Source organism: Channa argus, chromosome 22 (assembly GCF_033026475.1).
Source record: "Channa argus isolate prfri chromosome 22, Channa argus male v1.0, whole genome shotgun sequence".
NCBI classification, from domain to species: Eukaryota; Metazoa; Chordata; class Actinopteri; order Anabantiformes; family Channidae; genus Channa; species Channa argus.
This window is the reverse complement of record NC_090218.1, coordinates 8,496,825-8,516,133: the sequence shown is the minus strand read 5'-3', so window position 1 is coordinate 8,516,133 and position 19,309 is coordinate 8,496,825. Positions and strand designations below refer to the sequence as shown.

Below are 19,309 nucleotides of genomic sequence, written 5' to 3'. Positions count from 1 at the left end.
GCTGCAGGGGAGATTGATACATTTTGGGGGGGGACACTACTCGTGAGCTTACATTACGTCACTCTTTTTCTACATAAGGTATTCTCTAAACCACTGCTGTAAATTATCGTATCCTCCTTTTCTCAATTTTTTATTTTGTTTTTCTGTGCTCATGTCGCTGCAGAATGAGAACGTGGGGAGAGAAGAAAAGAGAGGAGCTGAAAATACACAGAATAAACTGTGTGAAATCAGTTGCTAGAGTGGCCGCCTACCGACCATAGGGTTGAAGCTTCACGCCCTGCTCTTCCCGAGCACATGTTGAAGTGTCCCTGGGCAAGGCATCCTCCATTATGAATGACAGATTTGCAGGAATCATTGTATTATGTGTAATTCCCGCAATGTTGCACTGAAAATCAGGCCCTGTACATTTAAACATTTACCTTATGCTGCCTGCTTCAGTGTGGATCATATAAAGAGATGAAGCCAAGTTATTTAACTGTGGTAAGGAACCATGGCTTGCTTCAAAGCTGGAGGTACACAGAGCTGGCGGTGTATGCTGTGGTGGTTTGGATGGTGTCCGGAAACAGTTGGCAATCACTGGGTGCCAGGTTTTGATCGCTCAGTGTGCTGGTAGGCTCAGTTGTCAGCGCTGTCACCCCACAATTTGGATGTCAGCAACTCCTGAAGTTTATGTAGTTTGCTCTCAGGTCACAACAGTTAAATTTAATGCTCTGAATTAAGAGCAGCAGAAGTTCTCCTGCTTTTGGTCTGGTAAGGTCTTGGACCTTAAGTTTTGATGCACTAGTATTTAAACCAAACATTTAAAATGTTTTTTAACAAAAAGCCTTTTTTTGTTTTGCAGAAAAAGCTAAAACTAAATATATTTTGTGATTAAACATCACCAAAGCCTGCAGGGTGCTGAAATAAATTAGAATAACAAACTTTCCCTCACAAAACTATCAACTTCCTCTTAAGAGTGACAGTTGGCCGAGGTGGCCGGTTATGGTACTGGGTAGTATCAGCAGATATTTGGCAAAAATGCGCAACCGTGCGTAGACAGTTGGCAGGTTTTCTGCAAGTGAAGTCAGCAGGTTTGAGTCATAAGCTGACCATCTGCTTTTTTTTTTTTTTTTTTTTTTTTGTTTAGTTATTATTGCATCAACAGACACATCGTCATTCCTAAAGCAGTGTTATCAGTAGGTGTATATGTATATACAGAAATACTGTAAAAGACAGAAACAAATCCCACTGGGGAAGGGAAATACCAATTTGACCGTCACAAATTGTGAGTCTTTTAGTGTAATGACAGAAATAAGGCTACATGCAAAGAAATCACATAAATGTATACCTTCTTATATTTTGCACAAATGCACAAATATTATTTTTTTTGCTGGAACCGCCTTTATGGGCTTTATGAACATGTGCTCTGAAATGTTTTGAGGAGATTTTCCCTTGCTGAAATTCCACACTTCACAACCATGATTTAGGATCAAACACCACTCTGAAGGCTTTCAGCTGTGTTGATCATCACGTCGAGCAGTTTTCAATTGCCTTTCATTAAAACATCAACAAGTTGAGTTGGATCAAGTGGGATTTTCAGCGGAAAGAAAACATTAACTTTAAAAAATAGAAATTACCTTTTTAATATTTCTTTTTGATCACAAAGAATGGATCTGGTAGGTAACATGAGCTGCGATAGCTACAATGGCAGCTAAAAAAACCTGCTTTAAAGTAACCAACTAAAAAAAAAGAAAAATCAAGGAATGCAACAACCATTTATAGAATTTACTAAATTTCAACAATTTCAATAATAAATGGCTTCATTTCAGAAAACTGAATTCACTCACTTTCCCACTAACCCTCTTTCCCCCTCCATTTCTGTAACAATCGTTTGATGAGACTTTTTGTCTCATTCAGGCCAAGCTGGTTGTGTCTGCACACTGCAACTCATTGGATGTACAGCATAACAAAATACAGAAACACTAACCAATGTGTGTAATAATAATACTCCCTCAAGACCAATGCAAAAGCCACAAATCAATGTGATTCTGAATGGGACTATTGACTTTTATACAGCTGTCTGCTGACCTCTAAACATGTAACCTGTAAATATGTCAAACCACAACTACGAATTAGCAAGATGAACATCATCATGATGTATTTAAAGCTCAGTTGATGCCTTATCTATTTCTGTTTTATGGATTAAGAAAATTACGATTTTAATAAACTGTTGAACTGCTCACACAGCACAGAACTTCCAAAAGCTGTGGGCTGCTAAAGCCTCAACCCTTTTCCGCAGAAACAGCCAAATTAGTTTACACCAAAGAATGGCATGCAAACTTTGAGGAAATACTATTGGATAAAAGAAAAGCTTGTACATTTTCTGGCAAGTTTATTATTTTAGATTTATTCTTTTAGGACCCATAGAGTCCACACCCGTGCAAAAAGATCAGGGATCTCCACATATAAGTGAAATTCACACCAGCCACAGTGAAAGGGAGGTTTGATTTCAGCAACATGGATACTACTCGCAAACAATGCGACAAAGGACTAGGAGTGTGCTCTTTCGTCTCCGAAGAGGACGAAAGCATTTACATGAACGTGTGTGTGTGTGTGTTGAGTGTACCTTGCTGTCAAGTTTTTTCATAGTAACAAGGTCCAGAGACTTGAGGGAGTGCCCTGTTGGGGCGATGAAATAAAGGCAGATGTGGATCCTGGTGTCATGGTAGTTAAACAGCGAGCGCTTGATCTTCAACTCTTCCTGGAGATAGTTTTCAAACTGAGTGTCAATGTAGTCAACAATGGGCTTGTAACTGTGGAGAAAGGCAAAGAGAAATCAGTGATTTATGTCTGTGGCTAAAAGCTAAATATTTGCTTTCTTATTCATGCATTGGAAATGAATGTTATAAGGAAAGAAGGCCGCGCCACTGGGGAAATGAACTGAGACAGTCATGTTTTCAGCAACTGTATGACCTGATTCTGTGCCAAGATCTCAGCTTAGAGCTGTACAGCTTTGTGCATCATGAACTTTGTGTTTGGCTTATGGGAATCTGTCTGAAAGAAATCACAGTGGCTGCAAAATGTCATCCTCTCTTCCAGCAAAGTTACAGCCTTTGAAGCCCATAGTGTCAATGGTAAATCAGTAAAAATTTGAGTTTAGCAGTTAGAAAACCTCTGATTTTTTGGAGAATTCTTACTTTTCATGTGTAGCCACACACTTGACATTGGTTTGGCTAACAACCACCCTGTGTGGCCTTCTACATGAAAATAACTCAAGAAAAACAAACATAATGTCAAAAATACCACTACGATTTAGAAACGGAACAAAAATTATAAATAAGATAAATAAAAAAATGTACCTTTCAACCCAATTAACATGCACTAGTCCCAGATCATCAGCAAAATGAAAAAATATCTAAAACCACTTTTTGATAAAACTGAAACTTGTTTATTATGAATCAATTCGGTTTTTTTAGCTACTGTGGCTATAGCTAGCGGTCATGACAGTGTGTAGAATAAACATAACCAACATTACTGTCTATGTTGGGCAAGGAAAATTATCTTAGACATCAAACTTTTTAATTTGTTGGAAGGTCTGCCAACACACACTATAACTACTGGTGTTTCATGGAGCATATTTACAGTTTTCCTAATGGGTTGCACATCCCTCTGGTTTGGTAAGGGGTGAAAACCCAACTCAATTAGTACAAGTCAGGATTAGTCGGTTCCATAATGTTTGGAGAGTCCAGTTTTAGGACGTGCAGCTTTACGTCACTTTGGTCGATCCGTTTTGGGATCATTCTTTTGAGCATTATTTATATTAGAAGTCAGCCACATGCCTAACAACTGGGATCACAGCTGTGTGAAATGGAAGTCTCTTTCAAAAGGAATGTTGTTGTTTTTTTTGTTATGAATTACTACAGACACAAGATGTACAGTCACAGTTTAGCACACTATCTGCTGACTGCTTAGTCTAAGCTTTATACCAGAATTTCAGGCTTATCAGGAGAGAAGGCCGTCGAGAGCCAGGTGTTTCCTGAACACTAGAGACAGTGTTACAAAAGACTGATGCAACACAGACGGCATTAAACTTAAAGTTACAGGTTTTTAAATCGGACAAATAGCTAGTGACAACAACAAACCACAATTAAGCACCATACATTCAACCACATTCTCCTTTACTGCTAAGAGACTTAAATCAAGAACCTTATTCTGTAACCTCAAACAGCCCAGCATTCACAGTCATCTGTCCTCATCTGTCCTTTCACATCTACCTTCAATCTTCTCTTTGGAATGCAAAAACTAAGTGTGCATTTACAGTCCGTTGCAACGTCTGCCCTTCCACATGTTGGTTTCTGTGGCCTACAGAGAAAGCTGCTATCAAAGGCAGCTTTCTCTCCAGCTGCTTGTTGGCTGGGTCACAAGAAGAACACTCCAGTCCACAGCTGAATGTTACATTAAAAACAAAAAGTCAACAATTTCCTCTATTTCCGTCCCACCTTGTCCTATTTCCATCCTACTGAGAACAGTTAAACGGGCAGAACCCAGGACTGATATTGTGTCTGTTTCTCTCATTTGTATCACTGAATATAGTTTAGACAAAATGATGGCGTTGTCATCTTGCAAACAGAAAGTAGGGTCTGGATAAAGATTGACAAGAAAATCTATAGTTACAACAGTCAAACAGAAAACACACATTGCAGGCATGTGCTCTGATTATCAGTTACATTTTATCAGAATAATCAGAATCAGAATGGAATTTGCTTAATGGGACAATACAATGAGTACTGTTTATCAGAATGTGTCAAATGCTCCTGGTGCAGTACAACTACATGTTCTATACAGAGCAATAGAGATTTTGCTGCTGCTTGATTCAAGCCATGGATTGGCAAGTGGTGTGGTTAAAAGAAACTGACTAATTTGGCTGAAAAATATTTTATAGACAGATTTTATATTTATCTTTTTTCTTCTTTGTTCTATTTCATTGAATAATTGCGATTTGCATTTTATTTTTATATACAGTAGTTACTGAGCTAATGCTGAAACAAGTTACTTGCATTGAAAGTGTAAAATTACTGAGCGTAAGTTTTTTTTGTTTCTGTTTTCTGCTACCGGACTGAGTTGTGTTGAAACTGCTTGCCCTCTGTGACGTCACACCCAACTGTGAAACCGGATAGACGAGTATAAGCCCAACCCTGCCCAGCTGTTTCGGTGGTGGCGCACAGCAAATAGAACTTCTGTAGACAGAGTTTGCACATTACACAGGACAGGAGCAAGGCAGGAAGTTGGATTAGTTACTTGTTAGGAATCTTTGATATTATCCTACCATTCTGAAACATCCTGCTGAAGTTGTGTTATTTATGACATTTGTGATCAGATTCCTTTAAAATTACAGTTTTACTCTTTTTACATCTCCAGTGGCCAATATTGCCAAGATAAAAAGGTGCAACACAAGGGAATTTCCATTAATTATCAAGTTGTGTTCCCACTGACTTGGTCTTGACATGGAGGCCACATGGCTATAATACCAGCTCTTATACCAAATGTTCTTAATGTCTATTGACTCTTACACAACAAAAACAAAAGCAGTACAGGGTAAACCATCTAACCCCTGCTTCATGCCACTCACCTATCCTCTTTGTTGATCTGATCACCAAAGCCAACAGTGTCAACAATTGTCAGTTTGAGGTGGACATTGCTTTCTTGCAGGTCATATGTTCGTGGCCGCAGATACACGCCATTCTGATAATGGCTCGCCTCTTCGTTCTCAAACATGGTGTTGAAGAGCGTGTTCATTAACGTTGACTTGCCAATGCCAGTCTCCCCTGTGGATGGTCCAAAGCAAAAAAAGACAAATGGGGGTCACTGGGGACTTCATCAAGTTTCAGATGTGGCTTTTTGAGTTTAAGAACTGAGGAATTCTTTCTTGTCAATGAAAACATCATAATGCTAAGGTACCTAAAAATGTTCAAATCAAGTAGAGAAATGTTCAGTAGTTATGGCAATGGAATTTTAATGAGTTAGTTTTTTTTAAGCATACAACACATTCAACATACTCCCAATGCCGTGCTGTACTCACCTACACAGAGGATGTTAAAACAAAATCCCTGGGTCACCGATTTACTGACCAGTTGGTCAGGAAGGCTGTCAAATCCAACATGGCCACCCAAACTCAGGTTACGCTTCTCTTCGTTCTGCAAGGATGCAAAACAATAAAAGTTTGGTAGCATACGAGGAAAACACAATTGGTGAAGACAGTCAGAGGAAGAAAACGGGTAAAAAGAGGCTACATATTCAAATGCAAATTAAAAGACCCTCAGCTCATTCTGCACATGTAAAACCCATCAACTGACATTAGGAGTCAGGTAATCATTGCCTGCAGTGAGGATGAGCTTCAAGAACTATCTTCCACAAGAAGGAGCAACTAAAGACCCAATGACAAAAGATGCACTTAAAAAAAAAAGCAAAGAGAGAAATAACCTGATAGAACCAGAAGGAAGTTAAGAATATATAATTAACTGGGCTTTTCTTTTCTATCACTTCAGCACTATTTGCTGCTCACAGCCGCATAACACAAGCAGTATGAATACATGCTTTAAATCTGTAATCAATTTGCATTTAGAATAGAGCATCCTCAAACTAAAAATAAAAACAGCAATATGCTGTACAACAAACCAAACAATGTACAAACATAATGCGGGTTTAAGCGTTTTCTCCTTCGATCTCCTTTAGCTAGTCAGAAGGAGAAAACAGTGGAAGGATATGTTAAAGCCACCTTGAGATGAACGGAGCCACCCGAGCTCATCTGGCTGAGCCATGATGGACTGCATATTTGAAGGGTGATGTCACAAAGCACACGCAGTCTGAGAGCAAAACCCAGCTGAATGCAACACAAAATCATGAAATGAGAGGTGGAGGCAGGCTCTGCATACACAGCAAATGACTTATAAACTTTAGCAAACTGCACAAAGTATAGATTACTGTCAGGAAACACAGGCTGAGCTGTAGCACAGGGAGTTTACAATACTGTATACATAACGTGTTTTAATAAAGCAAAGTCAAGACAAGCTGTGAACCTTTTTAGCGTGATGCCGTTTGTAACAGCAAAAAAATAAAAAAAAATTAAAAAATGTGTTTCACGACAAGTGACAAGTAAAAACTTGCAATTAAAAACTCCCATTCTTTACTTTTATGGCCTCCTTCTGACGCAATAGATATGGACACCAATGATGCATAAGTCTTGCTTTAAGTAAGCATGTGCGCATGCCAGAAAACATTTTTGTCATTTCGGCCCAAAGCCTCAGCTGCATATAATGCTTGTGGTTCTCAGCAGCAAATTTACATGGATGAGGAAGAGAAAGAGGCAGATGCCATTCTTTGTTATTCACCATAAGCACAGAACTTGTTAAGCAACATTAATGCTTTCCCGTGTTATTCACCCTGTTGTACGACATTGGCAGAGATGTCTGAACAGATTGCTGGAGGGTTAGATGGTGGGGCCTCTGTCGTGCCTCAAAGGAATCTAGTGCAATCACTCTCTGGATTCCTGAGCTGTGTTTGAACATAGGACACAATTTATGGTGACAATTTATATTAGCTTATTTATCCAGGCAAAGATAAATAAATACAGTAATTTTCCATCAACACATTGTTCTGTATCCAGTTTCACATATGGCACTTACATATATTCTACACAGTTGGTGGATATCATTCTTGCTCAAGGGCACCTAAACAACATCTTTGTATGAGTGGGGTTCCCCCCGTCTAACCATTCTTGTGCCACAGGTCTATGGGGGCCTGCTGGGTCAGTGGTAGATTATTGGGTTGGGATGCGGAAGACAGCAGGTTCGAATCCCAATCCACCAGGTGCAACCCTGCCCAGACACCAAGGGCCAAATTAACGTGCAGAACACGTTACAGTGTGGTGACCCCTAAATGAACATACCGAAAGCCGTTGATTTTCTTGTGCCACAGGTCTACAAATGTACAATTAATTCTGGAAGCCCACTGTACCTACTCCTGGCCTATACGGTATTTAAACATATCAAAACGCTCCCTTTGGAGAGTTACGGCCACTGTCAGCTTAATCAGCCCTTTGACTTTTTAGACCTGGTCTGTGTAAAAACTGCTCCAAAGGGCACGACTCTCAGACTCCTAAAAATAACACATTCTGACTCATGAGATAACTGTGGGTTGAGTTCCTGCACTGACCCAGACTAAACCCTTATGTGTGTGAAACAAATGAGGCAGTTGCGCCTTTACCAAAGTGCTAGAAAACCGTTTTACACATTTAAGAAAACATGCAGAAAACTAAGAAATATGAGCTTGGTAAAAACAGATCTTACGGCAGAGCCGTTGCGTTAAGACTGAATTTGTACAGGTGTACAAATAAAGTGGACACTGAGCATTCACTTTAAGAAACAATATGAAACTAAGCATGAGAGTTGAGATGAAACATGCTCTGTCAAGTGCCTTAGGGGAAATTAAAATACCAGCATATTCTTCTTTAAAAAGTTGCATAAGGGATCTTGATAGAATCAAAAGTACTCACTAAAAAATGGCTTATTTTATGTTTTTTTATTTTATATCTATTAAACAAGTTATGTAATTGGAAAAGGCAGGTAGCTACAGTATATTTAAATGAATACAAAATGAGACATTAGAAAATACTTTACATTGTAAAACAGACTGAAACATACTGACTATATTGGCAATGCTATAACTTTCAATTTTCTTTACTTATTATTTTTATTATTATTAAGCTTAACAAGATTTTGTGCACTACACAATGGAAACCGTCATAAAATGAAACAATTGTTAGTATGAGTTTTGTGTACTCATTAATTTCTTAAGAGAATGTGATATTTTGAAAGATTGAAATCAAGATTGCTTCCACATTTCTGATAACATGGAACATACACTAGAGACTTGCATCAGATGGTTATCTTGGTTCCCTTTACCTCATGAACAGTCCAAAGGATATTAAGGCAAATAGGACAAATTCTGATAATAAAAATAGTCTGCGTGTTTTTATTGTCAGAAAATGCCACTGTTTTTGCAATGATTTCTCTAAAGTGGAAGTGCATGATGTGACAAACAAGGAAGTTGTAAAACCAACATTGGCCGCTGCACCAAAATCCAGGAATAATCCTGAGGACTCTGGTTTACTCCATTTTAGGTTTTGAGCAAACTCTACTCAAAACCACCAATATGTCACCTACCAATGCAAATCAAATCTAAAAATATGCCTGCCTTCCTTATTTCCCAACACATTTATTTACAATGACAAACAGAGAAAATTTTAAAGAGATGTGACGAATTAGGGGAACTGTTGAGTATCTGTGTGTCCGCCCGCCCAAGCTAATTCACAGAGAACAGCAGCACCATCAAGAATGACAAGAATGAAAAGCTTCTGCTTAACTGCCCCAGGATGAGGAAACAGCAGAGTTTTCGGGCCAGCAGGAAATGGCCGCGCAGAAGACGCCCAGGTGGCTCTAAGTGAAATGAGGCACATATCGTATACGATTATAAATTAATTCATTCCATTATGTAAAGAAGAAAAAGCAGCTAACATTAGTCACCTACAAATACAGGGGTTCTCATTTCCAGTCCTCAAGGACCACTGCTCTTATGGCTTTCCAACTAGCTCTGCCCTCCCCACTGCTGATTACCTGAATCAGGTGCGTGTCAAAAGCTGGAACATACCATTTTAAATGGGGGTGGAGTGGGGGAACACAAGGTGAATAGGTATCATCCAGTTTCTGAACTACTGAACACACCTGAGCCAGGATATCAGCAGTACAATTGTGAAAATGAAGAAGTCTATACGATGAAATAATTATGCCTAATTTCCATTTAGTTTTTTAGTTTAGCGTCCTTTAGTTTCACACTGTTGAATACAGTTTAGAGTCAAGCACATGTTGAGGTATGCAAAGAAAATGTTATGATGGACACACTGACGCCTCACCGTGGCCTTCATTGATTTCTTTTACCTAAGATATTGTTGTAAGGTGTATGGACTGTTATCAACAACAGCATCAGCTGCCACTTTGGACTTTTCCAGTCAACTGATTATTATTTCATTACAGATTACACATTAGATTGTTCTAATTAAATTGCTGATGGTTTGGCCAATAAAATGTCAGAAAAAGTGAAAAGTTATAAATTAAAAAAATAGAATTGATTACTTTAATACCGAAGAAAACTACAAAGGGAGCGATATTATTTCTATGATGAAATATATGAGAACATGATTTCACACATTAAATATCTGACATATTTGGATCTTCAAATCACTGAACCAAAAATGAGGTGTCTGTTACGATTTGTCTGAGTTACATCTCAGGGCGAGTACAGGTTTTGACAATCATTACTTCATGTCTCATCATCCACGTTAGGAAGAACAATTCTGGCTCAATTACAAATTAGTTATGTACTACTAATTAGACTACTATACACATATAGAAAAATTGAAGAATGGAAAAAACAAATAATGGTGTGCTGGCATGTTTTAAAGGTGTTGTTTAGAAGCAAGTTGGAAAATGAATGACAACCTACTTTTAAAAGGTATTTATTAAGCACATACCAGACCTGTATCGTGCTATATGCGTTCTGCTGTTGCCGTTTGTACATGTGGTAATGCTGTAATGGTAAAAAAATGCTGATGGTTGAGATACGGATGATACAGCTTTCCTCTGATGAGCAACTTATCACATGAAACCATGCTCTTTCCTGTCAGACATCCAACCACATGCCTAGTATGGCCACAGTACTGCTCCACTGTATCGTAGCTAACAGGACCAAAAAAGATGACAGACAGGAAGGCAGACCATTAACCATTTTAACAGATTTTTTATATATATATATATATATATATATATATATATATATATATATATATATATATATATATATATATATATATATAAATTCAGAGCTTTATCTTTGAGGAAGTTGAATACTCTATTCTATAGAAGGATATTGACTCATCACCACAGAGGCCGCAGCTTGGCTGTCACTACTCATTTACTATACTGGATGTGACACTCTCGCCTAAAGGCAGCTCTGGTCTGTACATACAGCACTGGTGGCACACAACCATCAGTAACCACGAATCAAAATCTGACATGAATTTAATAAAACCTGTTTAACAATATGCTAAAGTTTGTGTCAAAGGATTAAAGAACAGTCTTAACAATATCTGAGCACATACAGTACTTAACATTACATTTATCATAAAGCTGCTCTTTTAAAGTACAAGTGACTTGCCCCATTATTTCTCATTTCACATATCTTGCCTTGAACCATGTTGTAAGTTAATTTGATTTTATGCACGCAGGGCACGTTAGAGACACCATACTCTTCAGGGTCAGTGAGCAGTGTCCATGCTTAATATGCTAAAAGCCATTTGATTGCATAACCATTTAAATTAACAACATCCCATATATGCTGCATTTTCTAATGCAATCATTGAGTAAAAACAAGTTTCGGGCCACATTGATCACCTTATGTGGCCTAGAAAGTGATCTCAAACATACAACTTTCATTGTGACAGGATTGATGTGGCCCAACAGTGCAGCCAACCACACATGCCTATCAATAGCTGCACATAATTAACAGCATGCCCTTTACACAAACTGCTAGACGAGGCGTCAGTTTGTTCAATAAGGTTTCACTTAGTTCACAAAGTTCAACAGGAAGTTAAACATTGAGGCCGCGCTGGTCTTGATCCAATACTGATCTGTTTCCCTACATTCTCAGGACTTTTCTTCATTAAATCCCCTAATTTTGTGTTCCAAAAGAGACGTTGTAGAAATCTCAAGACAGCAATATCTTTTGTGACCCGTACCCCCTCTATAAGAAATTCCCTATTTAAAATATGCAAACTGTGCAATATCCCCTTCATCCTCTTCTTGGATCCTTTCCTTTCTACTCAGATGTGTTGCACCAGTAAGTGGTAGGAGTGGCTTGCAGTGTGTTCTTAATCTCTTTATCCCTGCAACTCTGTGCTGCTTACTGTCCAATTCACCGCCACAAGGATCTCTTCAAGCGTCTGCCAAAAAGTTAATCACCCTCTAAATCCCCTCCTGCACGTTCACCTTATCACTATAATATTGCTTTATCATAACAAACATGCTTTGTCGTGTGACTGACTGACTGCTTTCATGACATAACATTCATGACGTGTGCTGCATCATCATACCATTCCCTCGTAGTCTGACCTGACTGACACCTAGGGCTTGTCATTATGAAAATAAAGCAGATGCATTTCACTCTCATCAAATAGTTTACCCAACCTACTACTGTTGTACTGAGAAACTGAAACAGCCAGAGCCTGTTTAGCATCGGCTTGCACAACTACATGGCCTTTGCTCTGAATATAACATTATGACTCAAAGAAAAATTCACACCTCTGAACCTCTGAAGTAAAATCACAGGTCCACACATCGTTAGCACAGAGGCTCCTCATTTACTACTAAGTGCTGTCTGGTAAATTCATCCCAATGTGGAAATTTTACACCACCAAACTGTAATCGAAGCATCTTCAACAGTGTCTGCGATATGACAGCGACAATATGCTAATTTAAACTAGTTTTATCCGCCAGTTAGCCACTGTAGTGTGCATACAGGCACAGGGACCATACGGTCAGTAATGTGTACATGTGTAGTACAACTGTACAATTTAAAGAACAAATCTTCCGAGACGCGATAGTCGACAATAGCATCGCGGTTTGAATTTGTCTTGAAGTGAAACCATCGTAGAACTCATTTCAACCATCTCGACCACATTAAGAGGCTTTCAGAAGCGGGGGAGTCTTAGTTAGCTAGCGTTACTTACACCCCCCAACACACACACACACACACACACACACACACACACACACACACACACACACACACACACACACACAGCAGCAGCTAACACCCACAGTTTTACTAATCCCAATCACTTGCGCTCACAATGTTTTCGCTTCCAACCGAGTAACGTTACGGCGGTGGTTAAAAAACAAAATACACGAGCTTTTACTTACCGAAAATACATCAACGTCCGTGGCAGCCATGGTGCGGAATGTATGGTGTGTGTGTGTGTTTGTGTGTGTGTGTGTGTGGAGCAGCCCTCGTCTCTCCGTACTAGCCTCCTAAACTACCGTGTGAGCGGGGCTGACAGACAGGAGGAGACGGACACAACACGAAGAGCAGCTGTTTGCGAGCTGGGTAGGGAGGCTTCCGGCCAGCCAGGCGACAAGACAACTCACGGCTGCTTCGCTTCTCCTTCGCTTTACAGGAAACAGCAGCCGTTAGCGAGACGGTCCTTTTAAATGTAAAATAGCTTCTCTTTTTTAGGAGTGTTTGCCGAATAAATGTTGGTATTTTATAAACTAGGGGAGTTTCATGTGCCTCCACGGCGCTGTGACAGTCAACGTTTTCTGCGTACGTTGAAAAGCAGGACGTAAATTATCTTGACGGGCACGTTGCCTCTTTGGCAGGACGGATACGTTCCAATATGGCCGCTTCTTTGGAGCTGCCGTTCAGTCCAGGAATGTCGCGCTGCACACGTTTCCGGGACAGGAGGGAGCAGCGCCACAGGAAGACGAGCAGTAACGTCTGCGTCAGCAGCGGAGATTATAAAATAGTTTTTATTCAAGTCATGGATGCGTTGGTGTCAAGATAGTACATAACTTAATGAATGAGGCCACAGATTGGTGGACTACAATGTTGCTCAGCCAATCAGAGCAAGCCGTTTAATTGTATTAACGTGTCTTATTCAGTCTATAACGTTTCTGTTGCATATTGTATATTGTTGGCCTGAGTGGGGGCCAATTTACATTAAATATTTATTTGTATATATAATTATTATAATTTTTAATTAAAAACATTTTTTTCTTTAAAGCAGCAACCCTTCAGAGTTTTTCAAATTTACTTCCCTTAGATTGGAAAGCCCCATGTATATGAATAGTTTTAAACTTTCTTTAGCTTTACTTAAATCTCTCTGCTTCTTGCTAAAACAAAAAACCTCCTTATGACATCATTTGGAGGAAGCAGGTCGACCTGTTTGTGTTTGTCTCTTGTTGGACAGTTTGTGTCTGCTTTTCCCTTTCTGTTTTTTTGTTTGTTTGTTTGTTTGTTTCAACTGCTTTGAGTAATATTATAATATTATAATAAGTAATATAATTTGTTCTAACTTTTTTGGGGGGGCTTGTTTTTGCTGATGGTAGCTATTTATTTATGGTAATTCTGTGTCTAATTTTGGACAATTTAGGTCCTTGTCTGGCCATTGTATGTTTGTTTTTTGTAATTTTTTTCTATTTTAGGATGTTTATGTTACTTTCAATTTTGAGCTGCTTTGCAACTATTTCCGGTCATTTTATGTTTAATAGATGCGCTCTTACAAATACGACATGATACAAGTCCAGCTCATGGGAACCCTGACACATTGGGCCCCTGGGCCAGTGCCTGGTGGGCACGTTGAGTAATCCATCCATGCTTTTTAATAGAAAACGTGGTGCATACACACTGGTATTTTGCACCCATTTTAATTCCTAAAAGTGTGTAGTAGTATAGTGGTCGTAAAAGTTGTAAAACAATTATTTGTATTCGGTTTTAATGTACGGCCATAACTCTACATCAGAGCTTAATACCCTTAAGTACGTGCAATCTACGTGCAAGTGCAATAAATACAATATAGCATTTTATTATTTCCCATTTACATGTGTTTGGTAAATGGCCCAGGGCTTAATGGGAATAAGAGTAATATACGGTCTTGAAGTTCTAAGGCTGTTTAAACAAGATACGTTTCCCATTCAGTGCGGCCATTTGTTTGCCTGTAGGGAAATATTTGCATAGCTTTTATTATTCAAATTGTATCCACGTCTGCGCTCATTCCGGAAAAAGGCTCCTCCAGGTGGGGAGGAGAGAAGTGAGCGCCAGGCGAAGGTTACTGCTTCCAAGGTGCAACGGGACACAGGACACCGTCAGTTCCGTCCGAACTTTACTCAAACACTTTCTACAATGGTTTTGACGCAAGAAGCCATCCTGTCTTTGCTGATAGCGGAGGGGGGAAAAGTGAAGAAATCCGACTTGGTGAGTAAGTTCAAAGGTTTGATAGACTGCGTCGATCCCGCTCAGAGAGAACGGAACAGGGAGCTCTTCCGGACCTCTGTCAACAGCGTCGCCGTGGTCAAAGAAATCGATGGGGTCCGGTATGTTGCCATTAAGAAAATGTATCAGCATTTACTGGATTCTGTCCCGGCCTCGGAGAGCCGTGCGGAGAAAAGTGGACACGAAGAGATCCCGCTGACAGGTGAGCAGCAGCGCCCACCTGTGCGGAGCGAGAAGGCTGAAGGGTCTGAGGACGCAGGAGGGGCGAGATCAGCTGAACCTGAACAAGAAGTGGCAGGTGAAAGTGAGGAAAATCCTACCGACTTGCTCACTCCTATCGAGCTGGCATTGCAGAACACCAAATATACAGATATTAGAATTAAAAGGTCGATGAATTTTGACATAAGTGGAGAGAACTGCTCGAAAAGGTGGGCGGTAAATGAAACCACCAAAGTGAAGAGCAAACCCTACGCTTTGCCTTTAAGAATGCCCCCCAGCACTCCCAGGGTGGAGGTCCACACACCGAAGGTGGACCCATGTCATCCCCCTGAAACTCCAAGGGAGTCTGAGGGCAGCATCAGCTCACCTCAGCTGAGGAGGGTGGTGAAGAGCACCAGGTCGCCGGTGGAGCCCAAAGACACACGGATCCCCTCACTGGTTCCCCTGGAGCACTTAGAGCACGACTGGCTGGTCAAGTGTGCCTCGGGCCACTGGAGCCAGGCTTACGGCCTGCTGCTGAGAGACAACCAGCTGGCAGAGAAGAGGGACTTCATCTCAGGGTTCACCGCTCTGCACTGGGCAGCAAAGTGCGGAAACTGTGACATGCTCGTGAAGATCATTGACATATCGAGGGAAGGAGGAGTTGACATTGACATTAACGCAAAGACCCACGGTGGATACACTCCCTTGCACATTGCTGCCTTGCACAACCAGGAGTACATCATGGCCATGCTGGTGGGGGAGTACGGGTCCAATGTCCACATCAGGGACAACTGCGGGAAAAAGGCCCACCACTATCTGCGCAAAGACATCTCTGGGACCCTGAGAGACATGATGATGGGGGAGGTCAAAGCCGAACCGGCACAAGACAGAGTCCTGCATGAGAAACATTTGCTGGACGTGAACCAGGATCTCTCCAGAGGCCGACATTCCATAAGCCGTCTCTTGCAACCACACGTGACAGGCTTTAAGAAGAAGGACAAGCTGAGACCAGGATTTTACTCCCTGAGCAATGACCCCAGTGAGGAAAGGGAGGAGAGGAGCATCAGAAACAGAATTGTGTCTGATGCCTTTATGTAAAGGCAGAACTTTATTCTGCTCATCAATGTAAAAAGAAATGACAATGAAACAATTATTTATGTTTTCTTTCATTTATTTCTATGCACAGTTTGGTCGTGAGGTCAACGTGATCAAGCCGTGACTTTAAAATAAAAAAAAAAACAACAGATGTTTCCCTCAAATGTAAAACAAACCAAGACTTGATTGGAAGACGCAGCCTGTGGATGCGGTTTCAGAACAAGCTTTAGTTCTATACGCTGTGTTTATGAGTTGCAGCTAGAGATTAATTGGTGCATATAGGTGTGAATCAAAGGCTGTACAGCAGCTCCTCTTAACCATTTCATCAGTCACCGTCTGTCATTGTTTTACTCTGTTTGCAAGAACTGCTAATAGCTGGTGGAATTTCAGTCCTTCCACTGCATTTCAGCCCAATTAACAAAATGAAACTTGAAAAGCACTGGAAGGGATCAGATATCAGCAAATGTTACCACGAATTACTACATTCACAGTAGGTCACTGAGACTTCCCTTGCCTGTTTATCTGTGCCATTGTAAATGAGCTGTGTTTTGTGTGCATCCATCCATTAGTACCTCGATTTCAAAATGTTCCATTATTCTTTGCGTTCCGTTTTGAAAAATGAATCACTACTATGAAGAAATTCATCTGCCACAAAGGAGACGTTGTTGCTGCTTCGACAGATCAAGACTTGACTTGTTCTGCTCTGCGTTTTCATCTATGACTAAGAGCTGAACCGAAAGCGTTGAGACGCTCAGACTGTTAAGCTTCCCAAGGCAAACTCGCACCAACTAAACAAATGAGGATGTGCTGACTTACAGGGGAATCGAACCTGTGGCATCAACAAAATAAAGTGGTAGAAAATGTATGAAAAGTTTGACTTCCCTCTTCATCGCTTGACTTCATAAGAGATTCATTATTACGTTTAGCAGAAAAAGTAAAGGGTGTGTTATTTATAAAGGTGTGTCCAGGTTCCATAAATCATTACACACACTCGGTTCCATCTTCCAGCTTGTTGCGACGGCTGGGATTCAGCCAAATAACCAGCCGAGTGTGTGTTTGCACGTGTTAAGCGTCTCGTGTGTTCATGGCATCACTAGCGCTGACAAGCAGCTACACGAAGACAAGAAGTTGCAGAAAGGAGACGACAGCACAGTTGCAGCATGTCTGGAAAGGAAATCAAATATGGGTAAAGAAGTAGCGATACTTCAGTAATGGTCAGCAACATTCTTCCACTCTTCCTCTGTCGCTGCCTCGAGTCCTCTTCCACTGCTTCTTTCGTGTCTCAGGATGTCATGTCCCCAGCAGCACACATTGTCTTCATGTCAAGATGATGTTTCATCTCTGAGCCTTAGGGTTTTGTTAAGCATTCGCTTTGCTTCTGCTGCTGCTTTGAGGACAAAGGCTAAAGGTCAGGAGCAGCAGTCAGAATAGTGGAGGAAAGCAGCACAATATAAGTTACAACATGAGTTTTATGATCAACGATAAATTTTGTGTAGTACATTGTACGGATGCAAACAGGAGAGATGCATGTTTTGCAGCTGATTTCCTCAACTACAAGCTCACAAAGAAATTAGTTGTATCTTATTTGATATTTTATACACAACAAATTTGCTGTTTTACAGTTAATGTCATGCAGAAACAATATGTTGGCCTTTGTATTTTTAGCAGAGGATGCTCAAACATGTCAAACACAATGTAATAATGTAATAATAATGTCATCATAATAAATATTGTTTTTTCCGGATAGTTTTCTAATTTGTCTTTCAAAGACAGGTTAGTTACTTTCCTCCTGTGTCCAGTCCAAATGCTAAGCTAAGCTAACACCTATCCATTCACTATACACAACTACATTTGATAAAACTGTCCCACAGTTTGTTGTTTAAAATCTAGATTTCTAACGGTTATCTGAGGGCTTTCACAGCAAACAACATGTGTTTTATTTGGAGCCTCTGGGCTTCTGTCTGACTTCAGCAGTAATGCAGCAGGTTCAGTGGACAGTGACAGAGCAACACAAAATGACCAATGAGAGGTGTGACAACCATAATTACACAAAACAATTCCAATAAATCATTGAAAATTAATGATTGCGATGAATTAATAAAGATTAACAACTGAAAAATCACCAGGCTCAAACTCGGGGAGAACATGCAAACTCCAGAAAGGCCACGGTGGGCCGGGGACGCAAACCCGCAAACATTTAGCTGTGAGGCAGCAGCACTAACCCCTCCAGAAATAATGAAAAAGTTATACAAGAAAAAAGCTTGCTCTTGGCAAACAGCAGAGTGACGACTTTTCTCCAGACTAATTACAAGATTAAAGATGTGTGTGATGCTAATGACAGAAAACATTTCATTGAAAATATCACTATGATACAGTTATGTTCATTTAAATGTTTCAAAATAAAAGATCCAGGCCATTTTCATTTGTTGTTTCTTTATAATATTCAAAAGTCAATGAGTGGATGAAACTACTAGTAAATAAACTAGTAAACTATTTCCAACAGAAAGATCTACTTTACTGAAGAAGCAATAAATTATGTTTAAAAAAAGAGCACAGCTTCACAGTCAGCGTTTTAACTTGGGAAAAGACTGTGCTGGTCTTCATAACTAAGCTGGGAAGTTGGAGGAGGAGACTGAAGGTGTGCTGACATTCCTGTGGGTGGAGGGTTCAGAGTTCATGTTGAAAACTGAGCTTTGAAAACACTAATCTGAGCACCTGGCAGGCTGAGTCATCCGTCTTCATCCACCACTTCCAGACATCACTCAGACGCTGTATGTTACGACCAGTTTAACACGGTTATTTGGTAGCATGAAGGCATTAAAAAAAAAAAAAAAGAATCCCACTTTTTGCCCCCGGTGTGGTGTAGACTTGCAGCTGGAGGTTGTGTGTCTCATCCATTTTCTGTTGTCCCTGCATCAGAGACAGCCGGTGGACA

The 19,309-nt window shown here is 40.2% G+C and overlaps 2 protein-coding genes across 4 annotated transcripts in view; one reads left to right on the top strand and one right to left on the bottom strand.

Moving 5' to 3' along the window:
- septin8a (septin 8a) overlaps positions 1–13,467 on the bottom strand; it is a 31,721-nt gene extending 18,254 nt beyond the window's left edge. Inside the window, exons 1-4 of one of the 3 annotated variants that reach the window (XM_067492173.1) lie at positions 13,011–13,467; positions 6,059–6,173; positions 5,609–5,804; positions 2,606–2,792 (exon numbers count right to left, since the gene is read on the bottom strand). In XM_067492173.1, the coding sequence (XP_067348274.1) occupies positions 2,606–2,792; positions 5,609–5,804; positions 6,059–6,173; positions 13,011–13,040 (528 nt within the window). In that variant the 5' untranslated portion in view covers positions 13,041–13,467. The remainder of the gene's footprint in view (positions 1–2,605; positions 2,793–5,608; positions 5,805–6,058; positions 6,174–13,010) is intronic. The other 2 variants (XM_067492175.1, XM_067492176.1) reach the window with 2 other exon arrangements.
- Positions 13,468–14,706: 1,239 nt separating this feature from the next.
- On the top strand, positions 14,707–18,118 carry LOC137107969 (ankyrin repeat domain-containing protein SOWAHA-like). Its single transcript, XM_067492177.1, has one exon. The coding sequence runs from the start codon at positions 14,989–14,991 to the stop codon at positions 16,375–16,377; it is 1,389 nt and encodes a 462-aa protein (XP_067348278.1). The 5' UTR covers positions 14,707–14,988; the 3' UTR covers positions 16,378–18,118.
- The last annotated feature ends 1,191 nt before the right edge of the window (positions 18,119–19,309 follow it).